The 11,753-nt window shown below is 46.8% G+C and overlaps 1 protein-coding gene across 1 annotated transcript; it reads right to left on the bottom strand.

The window, feature by feature from the left end:
- Positions 1-2,864: 2,864 nt before the first annotated feature.
- On the bottom strand, positions 2,865-11,015 carry klhl43 (kelch-like family member 43; the record flags this gene model as incomplete). Its single annotated transcript, XM_083645535.1, has 6 exons — positions 2,865-4,106; positions 4,781-4,956; positions 5,079-5,378; positions 8,033-8,379; positions 9,174-9,322; positions 10,708-11,015. 6 exons carry the CDS (start codon positions 11,013-11,015, stop codon positions 3,308-3,310), a joined length of 2,079 nt encoding a protein of 692 aa, XP_083501661.1. The 3' UTR covers positions 2,865-3,307.
- Between the last annotated feature and the right edge of the window lie 738 nt (positions 11,016-11,753).

Consider the following 11,753-nt stretch of genomic DNA (forward strand, 5'->3'; position numbering starts at 1 on the left):
TACTAGGTCTTTCGCCTGGAGCCACATGGGGGCAGTAGTAACCGGTGATGTGTGTTGTGAGGTTGGTGCCATGTGGGTTTGAAGTGTAGCTGGTGAGATGGGTGCTATTTTGAGGCCTTGGCTGGCATAGAGTAGACCAGTATATTCATGTGAAGAGATGTCTCCATACCGTAACTGTAAGACTTATTACAGCTGTGACAATTCATTCTGGAATCTATCGTAATGAGACATGCCAGTGTTGTATCATTACACTATACATGAGTGTGTAGAACGTATGACTTTTACGTCTCAGTACCAATGTTGAGTTAAAAGTTCAGATGGCCACATATAATACTACACCTGCTCAACCCAGACTAGAGGAAACCTGCTGAACTGACGGGTAACCAAGAGGAGAACACAGTCGATATGGAAAAGTGCTTGAAGTGAGGGAAAAATTCACTGTCAAGTTTCTTTATTCATTTCTTGTGTGCAGCCTAGCTCAGTGACGCACCAAATACAATAAATGAAGAAATCCACAAACTTTAATAGGTTTCTACACTCATTCTTGTAAATTGCAGGGGGCACTGTTGAATGAAAAATAAATGCTTTTGAGTGGTTTTATATGTCTGCCCTGGTATCTGTCTAGTATCTCACCATTTTCACTCTATATGACTTTGCATCCCTGTGTCAGAACGTCCAGCAACAAGTGATTGACGCCCATTTAGAATGCCACCTTTTTGTCCATATTTCTGCCCTGGGGGCATGTAAAAAAAAAAGCTTGTTTTGTTTTTTGGGGGGTATTTTCCTACTAATCATGAGCCCAAAATGTAAATTCATAAACGCCACACGCTCACAAAACAAATTAATTTAGGTTGGTTTATTGTACTAATTGAGGATTGCCTGATAGTTGTGTTTCTATTTTGTAAAGTAGCTCTACTAGCTCTGAATAAATCAACTGTAATCTCAGCTGTCCATGTAGTTCTTCGGGCAGGTAAGACTGAACAGTCATAACTGGACTGGACTTATTCCGATCTTCCCAAATATTGTGTTGTTCTTACTGTATGTACAGCAAGTCAGGGGTCAGTACAGACACCTTTAGTCCTTAGTCTCACATACCTGTGCCGCGTTCAAATTCTGCTGGGAAAGTCCGACATCTGGGATTTCCAAGAAAATCAAACCGGAAGACAAACTGTAGGCAAACGTGGAGGCTGCAGTTTAAGCTAATTTAACAAACTTTCATTAAACAAATGTTATTCTGGCCAACTCCAAACATGTCATAAAGGTATATGTGTATATAAGTGTTTATTACCAGTGACTGACACAGAACTTGATTTTTCAGCCATGACGAGAAAGTCAAAGGTTATTTATCATAACTTAGAAATTCAAGTATGAAAATTCTGCGCGGCATGATTTGGATTTCCAAGTTTTCCGATAGCCCCTGAATGCAGCGCTGGTCTCTTCTTTCTGTGTCAGATGGCCTACAACTCCCAGCAGCACTGCCTGAACATAATACAAAGGAAATGAAGGCAGAACGAGAATGAGCTTGGTTTTGATCAGATTGGCTTTATTCAGTGAAACCCTCGGGCTTTGCTGTCAGACACACAAACACCGGTAGCTTCATTTAGCAGCAGGAAGGAGACAAATACAGAGGGATTCAGCCAATCAAATGAGCCAGATTAACCTCATTGTATCATAATGTAATAATAATTTAAATAATAATATCATAATTTAAATAATCATGACTTGAGACCAAAGTCCACATTGTTAATCGCTTCCTCTCAATGACCCACAACCCTTAGCAGTTTGTCTTTCTGCCTACTGGGGTTTCACCGGTTCTTCAGTTGGTTGGAAATCCGTTTCTTTAATAAATTAGAGGATGAGAAAGGCAAGATGTTGAAACACAAACACACGTGAGTAGGTAAGGCGCTTTCTTGTTGTTTTTTCTCTTTTGCATGAATTTTTTAGATTTTTTTATTTTTTTTTATTTAATTTAATTTTTTAACCAAAAATGCTTGTACGAACTTTTTTATTTATTCTCTGTCATCTTTTGGCCAAACTTGCCTGCGCGGTTGATTTCACACACCGCCATGCTCTCCTCTTCTCCCTTCCCTTCTCTCTGCTTCATTGCACTTAAAAAACATGTTGGTTTAAACACTACACCAAGAACTTTTTTTTTGTAAATATTAATTTTGTCACAGTTGAGCTACACTACTTCTGATATTGTACAGTACATACATAATACAATAAACACGGGTTATGTTCATTGTGGACCTGTTTCTATCCCCATGAGAAATGTTTCAAGTTTGCTGATGAAGTATGGTGTTATTGCAGTATTTTGCCAAAAACACTAAAATGGCTCAATTCCTAAAAGGCCACACACACTCCTGTCGTTCACGACACACCCTATACATACACACTTTCAGACACACACACACACACACAGTCACACACTTGTTACATTCACACACACGCTCTACCTAGATACATCTTTGTACACGTACTGCTCATGGATTCACAGTCGTCTTGTCGCTCTCCAGCCTGCTTCTACCCAAATCACCAGATATACAGCACTTTGACCTATGGCATCCTAACAAAGCTCGTTCCCCCTCTCCCTCGTCCTCCCCTCTCTACACCTCCACCTGCTCAGCTCTCCATTCCATCCCTCCTCCTCCACCTGTTTTCCCTCCACTTCCCCTCCCTCCAGAGCCTCCTGAAACCACGGAGGACCATGCCGGCTCTCTTCTGTTTGCACAACCGAATCCTGACACAAATACACTTGGCTATGGCAAAGTCTGGCACCTGCCATCCAGTTGAGATTTCATCATTATAATGGAGAAGAAAAAAAATCTATTTGGAGGCAATATCAACACATCACAATAGGGGGCATTCAGGACCAAAGCTCTGTCAGAGCTGATCATTTGGTGTCAAACGTACAATAAATTATCACACTGACACGATAATAATATCATCAGTCATTGCTCCACTTTGTCCTCAGAATGGCTGTCTTGTTGATACAGTATATGTATTACGATATGTGTATATGATGGTATGATGTCCCTTTGAGACTTGACTGTGATAAAGGGCTTAAACTAGACTAGACTAGAATAACTGATAACTCAAATCAAGACGTATTTATAGCCATGTTTGGGTGTTTTTGATGATCGTATAAATGATATTAGATGCAGAGGGACTGTGCCATAGTTTTCGGGTTTAGTGAACCGATGCTCCTGCGCAAACAGAAAACAGAGCAGATGGTCCAGACGTTCTCATCAGGTTACATCTCCTCCTCTCTTCTAGTCTCTCTCCGTCTCTCTCTCTCTCTCTCTCTCTAGGCGGTGATGATCTGCTGTGGAGCCATGCTGCTCTCTCTGCTCCTGTTCTTCCCGGGCTGTAGCTGCTCTTCGTGGGCCGGCGTGTTGCGGTGCTGCTGGCGGCGCGGGGCGTGGCGCGGCGGCAGGGTCAGGGTGCAGCAGGACACGCCCACCGTGGGCTCGGGCAGATCCTCGGCCGCCGACCAGCAGTCGGTGGCGGGGTCGTACCTCTGCACGGCCGCCTTGTAGCGCTTCTCCGCCTCGTTCCAGCCGCCCAGCAGGTACAGCTTGTCGGCCAGCGGCGACAGGCCGGCGGTGCTCACGCCCAGCGGCAGCGGCGCGGCGCGGCTCCACGCCCCGCTCTCCGGCGAGAACACCTCCACGGAGAGCACGTCCACGCGCTCGCCGCCCGCGCCCAGCTGGCTCCCGCCCACCACGTACACCTTGCCGCCCAGGGTGGCGGAGCAGTGCCAGCCGCGGGGCGTCTCCAGCGCGGCCCTCTCCGTCCAGGAGTCGGAGTCGATGCTGTAGCACGCCACCGAGCGGGAGTAGGCGCAGTTGATGTAGCCGCCGCTCACCAGGATGTCTCCGGAGGGCAGCGTGGCGCTGGAGTGGCAGCAGCGGGGCACCTCCATGGGCGCGCGCATCTGCCAGGCGTTGGAGGAGGGCAGGTAGCTCTCGGTGGTGGCCAGCAGGCCCTCCACGTTGCGGCCGCCGATGGCGAACAGGCGGCCGCCGGTGGCTGCCAGGGAGAAGTGGGTGCGGCGCTGGCGCATGCTGGCCAGGTGGAGCCAGGTGTTGAAGCGAGGATCATATCTGATGGAGGCGGGGCAACAGGGAGGAGAGGAATCATGACCTTGTGTCTGATTATACGATGTTTCTGTGGATCTTGTTAGCTGGAGTTGTAACTTATCAGGCAGTAGATTCAAGATTCAAGATTCAAGATTATTATTTGTCCCAGAAGGGCAATTTGTGTGCAAGCAGATATAAAAAACATAGCGAATACATGTAAAACAAAACATGGACAAGTGAAACAACATGGAGCATGTGCAGCAGTTTTACAGCAGAAATGGATCAAGTGAACACAGAAATAGTAAAAGTAAAATCACACCTCAAATTAACTTAAAAGTAATAAAAGTCAGTATGATGATATTTACACATTATAATAAACGTTTGGGTCAAAGTGCACATTCACTAAATGGGCAGCTCTCTACAAAACCAGAGAAAAGACTATTATGGCCGTTTTATTGGCTATAGAGCTGAATAGTCACGTGACATCTTTTGCCCCAGAAGTGAGTTATCCCATTCATTTTCTCCATAGACAAAGAGTTTTAAGGCTGGAACCAAGCCAACCCGTGACCTACTGAATCGTCAGTGACCATAAAACATTTCAGTGGAGCAAAATTAAAAAATAACACTTCCGGGGCAAGAAATGTCACGTGACTGTTGAGTCCTATAAAAGCTGTATTATTTGACTGGAGATACAGTACCTGCTGAGGGTGCTGACAGCGTGCTTGGCCTGGTTGCGGGCGTCGTTCTGGTCCTCTCCTCCTGCCACGTACAGGAAGCCGTCCATCACAGCCACACACTGGTTGAAGCTCTTGGCGGGCAGCTGGGACAGGTGGCGCCAGGTGGCCCCTCCCTCACGAGGGTCTCTCCACAGCACCTGGGGTCAGGGGTCAAAGCTCACTGAGCAGGTGCTTTTGCCCTCCCTTCGGTTTCATGTTTGATTACACTCTCTTCTTCTATCTCTCTCTCACTCACACACACACACACCGCTCCGCTCACCTCTCGGCTGAGGGCGCGCTCGGTGATGGAGGGGCGGCCGCCGACGGTGAGCAGGGTCTGCTGCCCGCCGCGGACCTGCGTGCGGCGCGACTGCAGCGTGTTCTGCTGGTAGGGCAGCAGGTGGTAGTTCATGGCGTCCACCAGCAGGCGGTGACACTGAGGGTCCAGCATCATGCGGGCGACCGGCTGGATCTGGCTCACCAGCTCGCTGGCGGGGATGGTCTCGAAGCGCACGTAGGACAGGAGCTCCGCGGCGTGGACCTGGCGCGTCGGGTCGAAGTCCAGCCACTTCATGGTCAACTGTGGCGGGAAATGGCGTTGTGAATGAGAGCAAATGCAAAATGAAACAGAGCCAGTCTCACGGCTATGGATTTAATGAGAGAGTGATAAAAAAATCCACCCTCACGGGCATGTCCAAAGGCCGGCCCGGGGGCCAATTGCAGCACGCAGAGCGATTTTAAGTGGCCCTCGGCTTGTCTCTCAAAATATACTATGTGTGGCCCTCCACACAGTATTGGTTAATCAAGCTAATTCACTTTGCATTTTTTCCATTCACGTAACGATGACAGCAGCATTATCACACAGTTTGTAGACAAGCACCAAGGAGGAACAGCCACTTTATCTAATCTGGCCCCCATTGACACCCCTGTCTTACAGTGTTAGATATCATCAACCTATGAACTGCAGTGCATTCCTCAAGTTATTTAGAGATCAAGTGTTACTTTCTTGCAGTACGCTTTCCCCCTGCAACCTGCCTTGTCTACTTTTTCATTTTGTGATTTCCTATATTTGCCAAAATGACCTAGATGCCCCTTACAACATACAGTATGTCTACTGGCTGCACTGCATTCTGGTCTGTTGAGTTCGTGGAGAAAATCCTATCTTTGTCCCTTCTGTGATGTATTTCTCTTGCTCTTTGATTTTGAGAGAGTGACACCAAAACTAGTGTTTACCGTTGATGTTTTAGATTGAAACTGCACTGGAAATATCTCAACGTGACGTCACATCGTCTATCAAAATGAATAATAAAAACACACCACTAAACAATTTTTTTTACCAAGAAATACATAGCTTTTACTTTTTTGACTATATTAAATTATTTTAAGGTGTTTGTTTGTTTGGTTGGTTGTTTTTGAAGGGACACTTCACCGAAAAACAGTGCTGAGTTCTTTTGCACATGATCTCTCACACATATCCGAAAGCTGCAAACCGTTTTCGCAGGCATTCATTTAGTTTGACAGTTATTGAGAGTTGATTTGAGTGAAGTTGTGGACCAGTGATGTCATTTGTGCATGAATGACATCACTGGTCCACAACTTCACTCAAATCATTTCAGATATGTGTGAGATTATGTGCAAAATAAATCTGCATTGTTTCTCAATGAAGTGTCCCTTTAAGCTTAAAGAGGCATTTCACCAAAATTGACATTTAAGACAATTATTAAACATTTAGAATTGACTGTCCATAAGATTATCTATCTTTCAACTATGTCAGCCAGGTGATTTGACCGTGTTATAGGATTGGTCAAAACTCATATGACAGTAAGAGCAAAGAGAAAATATCTACTTTTAGAGAGTAATAACCTAAAAGTCAATATTGGACGAACACTTTCAGATCTCCATCAAATCTCCTGTTGTTTGTGGAACCATATGTGGCGATAAAAAAAAACTAAATTAAATTGACCGAGTTTATACTTACTGTAGTTTCACATTTGATCCCATTTATAAATACAACGCTGCTTCCCTCAACGCCAGCCACTCGGCTATTTGAGTCTGTGACGGTGCTCCATATTAATACACCAGCTATCTTGCATACAGTGAGTTCTACTTGTGGATTTGTGTTCACAGTAGACCTGCAGGTGACTGGCTTCAAGTGGCTTTGGCTTCACGGATCTGTCTTTAGGCTCTGAACAGCTGGTCTGGGCTCTGTTTTTAGGTCTGGCTGTAAATAGCGGTGGGTGCAGGAACATAGGGCAGCCTCTTAGATTAGAAGACCCTGCTCACTTAGGATATGAGGACTGAGTGAAAGTAGAGTTGGTACTGCTGATCTGAATCAAATCTAAAGTCAGCTGAATTCAGTGTTCACTCATTCTGGATCCTAACTGCTGACATCTTATCATAAAGAATTGGAGTATGTACGGCTAAAGAGCTGGCATCATCTCACAAGTACAACGTTCACTCCAAAGTAGGCTGCTGTGAATTTGATAAGGGACATGCAGAAACCACAACATCCCGTGCATGCTCTGTTGCCATGCCAACGGGATGCAGCTGTACTGCCAGGAGATTAAGAAACCAAAAGCAAATTGAACAACTCAACTCTGCATACCGCAGTAGGCTAATTAATCAACCATCTTAAAAGAGCTTGCCCATTTATTCTATGAAGCAGGTGATGATAATTTTGTTTGTGTATCCTTGCCTCTTCTTTCATAAACTGTGTAGGAAGTAACTATACCAATTAATTTGACTTATCTTACTACGTTTTTTTATTTTATTTGAACCGCTCTCAGAAAAAGTGTCCTTTTTATGTCCATGTTTTTATGATCTTAATATTACTGGTGTAAAAGTCTTGTCGTTTCTTCAGTAGGCAAGGCTAGGTTGAATTCACTTGAAAGTCAATTTGAAATGTGAATTCCAATGTCAATTCATGAGTCTTCCGTCCTATCAATTTCTTTACAGTTTCAATATAAGAACTTTTTTCACGGCAAAACCTTTCAAGTTTGAGGAAAATCGATATCTATATGGATAGAAGAAGTGAAGAAAAAGAAAAATGTCTAAATATCACACTATAACCCAATTTCTACGGTAAACCCTCCGGCCTTTGCCCTCTCACCTGGAAGGCAGGTAAACCCTCCGGCCTTTCTTTGCCCTCTCACCTGGAAGGCAGGTAAACCCTCCGGCCTTTCTTTGCCCTCTCACCTGGAAGGCAGGTAAACCCTCCGGCCTTTGCCCTCTCACCTGGAAGGCGGTGATCTCAGAGGGCAGCATCAGCCCGTCGTCCTGCAGGAAGGCGGTGATCTGCTCCAGGGTCAGCTGGGTGAACAGCGGCGTCTCAGAGAACTGCACGAAGTTGTCCAGGACGAAGCGGCGGGCGGCGTCGCGCACCGGCAGCAGCCCGTAGGCGGCGGCGATGTTCCAGATGTAGACGCAGGTCTGCACGTTGAGCTCGGCCAGCAGGAAGTCCATGCACATCTTCAGCAGCTGCGGGATCTGCAGGGTGGCGGCGGCCGAGACGGTGCAGCCGATGGTGTAGAGGGACATGTGGACGCGGCCCAGGTAGGCGAAGGTGATGACGTTGGCCAGGCCTGAGAGGGTGGGAGAGAGGGAGGGAGGGAAGGAGAGAGGGAGAGAGGGAGGGGGCATTCAACTTGACTGGAGCCAAACATGAGCCTCCCGCACGGGAAACCACACAAGACAAAACAAGGTCTGGCCAAGGGAGATGTTTAGGCTTGTGTTCAGGCACCCTACCAGGAACTCTGCCTACTCTGCGATGGATGGATGGATGGCCCTCCTATGACTAAAATAACCAGCTCAGTGGCCTTGTGGTTTGAGTGTCCGCCCTGAGACTGGGAGGTTGTGAGTTCGATACCTGGCCGAGTCATACCAAAGACTATAAAAATGGGACCCATTTGCCTCCCTGCTTGGCACTCAGCATCAAAAGGGTTGGAATTGGGGGGTTAGATCACCATATGATTCCCGAGCGCGGCACTGCTGCCGCTCCCCGCTCCCCCAGGGGACGGGTCAAATGCGGAGAACAAATTTCGCACACTCAGGTGTGTGACAATCAGTGGGACTTTACCTTTAAAAGACTGGTGGTCTCTAACGTTGTGAATGTTAAGCCTGTGTGTATTGAAACGTCTTTTCTTCTTTGCTGGTCTGCACAAAGCAAATTTCCATTCATGGACAATAAAACAACTTCTATGCTATGAGAAGATTGATGGAGAAGTTGCCTCCAGGATGGATTGGTGGATGATAGATGCAGTGATCGACTGAAGAACAGACAGACGATTTGAGCGGGGAAACAGGTGAGGGCAACATTATGAATCTACAATTTGCTGGACTTAATGTTGATTTAAATGACTGATCAATAAAGGCCTACCCAGCGGGGAGAGGGAGGGCAGCTCCAGGCGCTTCATCCCGGGGTCCTTGGCCAGGATCTCCCTGAAGTACTGGCTGACGGAGGAGATGACCAGCTTGTGGACATCGAAGGCCTTGGTCTTACAGGCCAGCTCCAGATCAGTCAGGAACCTGAAGAGGAGAGGAGAGAGCAGACAAGTGGAGAGACAGGAGGGCAAGAGAGGGAAGTTAAAGAGAAAGCTATTTTTTGAATAATAGTGGACAGGCTATAATACATGATTACATGATACATGATACATGAAATTATTCCTTCCATAATACCATACTTGTCATGATACAATACGATGATATGATATGATGCAGTACCATACAATATATCACACGCTATATATATATATATATATATATATATATATACTATGATAAATTTAATGATATTATACAGTAGTACGGTACGATACGATACAATACAATGTGATATGATATACGATTAGGGCTGGATCTCGGTGACTGAAATAACCCAGTACCAAGTAGTACTATCGAAACCTCATGGGCCATTGCCTAAGTAGGGTTCCCACAGTAAAACCTGGCCATTTCCACCACTAGATGTGATGCGATACGATCTGATGTGATGCGATGTGATGCGATGTGATGCGATGTGATGCGATACGATCTGATGTGATGCGATGTGATGCGATGTGATGCGATGTGATGCGATACGATGTGATGTGATGTGATGCGATGTGATACTATGTGATGCGATACGATGTGATGCGATACGATGTGATGTGACACAACATGATACAATACACTAATTAGGCCATGTTCAGACTAGACGGACAAATCTGATTTGTGAACTTTAGTGACCTATTAATGACTTTATCGATTGGTTTTATGAGTCTGGACGCTCCAAGTCTGATTTGTGTCACTTGTCCCAAACCACATATGGAGGTAGTTTCCAATCTGCTTTCGACTGATGTGACTTCAGTGCGGACGCGCAGATCCACCAAATCTGATTTGAACGTCACTCGCAACTCGTCATCAAGTGTGGACACACTCCCAAATCAGATTTGGGAAACCAATCAAGATAATGATGATTCATTACTTTATCAGCAAATCAGATTTGCCTGTAATGTGAACATGGCCTAAAGCCTCCTACACACCGCCGACGAGTCTAAGCAATAAACTCGCAGGTATTCGCATGTACTCGCAACTCGCCCTGCAGCTTGGTTGGCTGCCTTGCTGTATTCCCGTCTTCAATTGGTCTATTTCGGTTTTGGCCCCTCCTCTCGTCTTGTCGCCTGCGATGTCTTGACGCCAGGTATCCCAGCATGCTTTGCAAGCTGGTGAGTGACAAGATGGCAGCGAGGGAAGGAGGGGCATTTCGAAATCGACCAATTGAAGACGGAAATACAGCAAGGCAGCCAACCACGCTGTAGCAGCGGGGCAGGGCTGACTGGGGGAGTGCGAGTTCATGCGATTTTATCGCGGGCGGTGTGTAGGAACCGTAAGACTCTTGACAGTAAGTTAGGACGCGACGCGGCAGCAGGCCCTACCTCTCCTGACGCATCTTGCTGAGCTCCTCCAGCAGGGCGTTCCCGTGCAGGGGCCGGGTCAGCTCGCTGCCCAGGCCCAGGCCTCGCTCCCCGGGCTTGATGACGGGCGGAGGCAGCGGCAGGTTGAGGCTGTTGAGCTGAACGATGTCCAGCGCCGCCATCTGCTCGATCTTCTTCGCCGCGCACTCCACCACCACCACGCCGTCGCCGCGGCTCTCCACCTTCAGCGCCGGGGGGGCGGCCACGGGCTCCAAGATGGCTTCCACGGTGACCTTCTTCTGACGCGGGGCCTTCTTCTTGGGGGCCATAGCGTTTTTGATTTGTTTTGTTTCTTTCTTAGGACTTTCAGTTAACCTCGGTACGCTGTGTTGTAGGTACAGCGGGTCTCTTCTGAGTTTGATTAGCTGACAGACAAGGACTCTGGCTCACTTGCTAACAATCAACAATCCAACTGATCAACGAAATGACAAAATTGTCTGTTTGCTGACACTGAGATAAGCACTGACTACTCTCTCGCTGAAACACACACACACAGGCAAGGACAGGCAGGTAGGCAGATAGTGATTGGCTGGATGACACAGGTGTGTTTTCTCCTGATCTTGACAGAGAGAATAGGAGAAGGGACAGATTGACAGATGTTCACCGGTGTGTGAGGCTGCTTGGGGATTTGCTTGGTGGTTCGGTTTCAGCGCAACACAGCACCTGAGAAGAGGAGAGGAGAGAAGAGAAGAGAAGAGAAGAGAAGAGAAGAGAAGAGAAGAGGAGAGGAGAGGAGAGGAGAGGAGAGGAGAGGAGAGGAGAGGAGAGGAGAGAAGAGAAGAGGGGACAGCTGTAGTTATCTCCTGCAAAGTGTAAACACAAGCTGTTCAAAACCTTTAGAGGCCATACACCTGGCACTAAGACACCTGGCACTAAACGCATCTCAGTGTGATGATCATTATCATCAGTGATCATCAAGTCTCCAGTGTCCACTGTCCACATTGAGATCCCGATTGCGATCTATTCAGTCAAGCTCCATAGAGTAGAGCGGCAGAAATACAGCAGTG

Source organism: Poromitra crassiceps, assembly GCF_964638095.1.
Source record: "Poromitra crassiceps genome assembly, chromosome: 11".
Classification (NCBI taxonomy): domain Eukaryota; kingdom Metazoa; phylum Chordata; class Actinopteri; order Beryciformes; family Melamphaidae; genus Poromitra; species Poromitra crassiceps.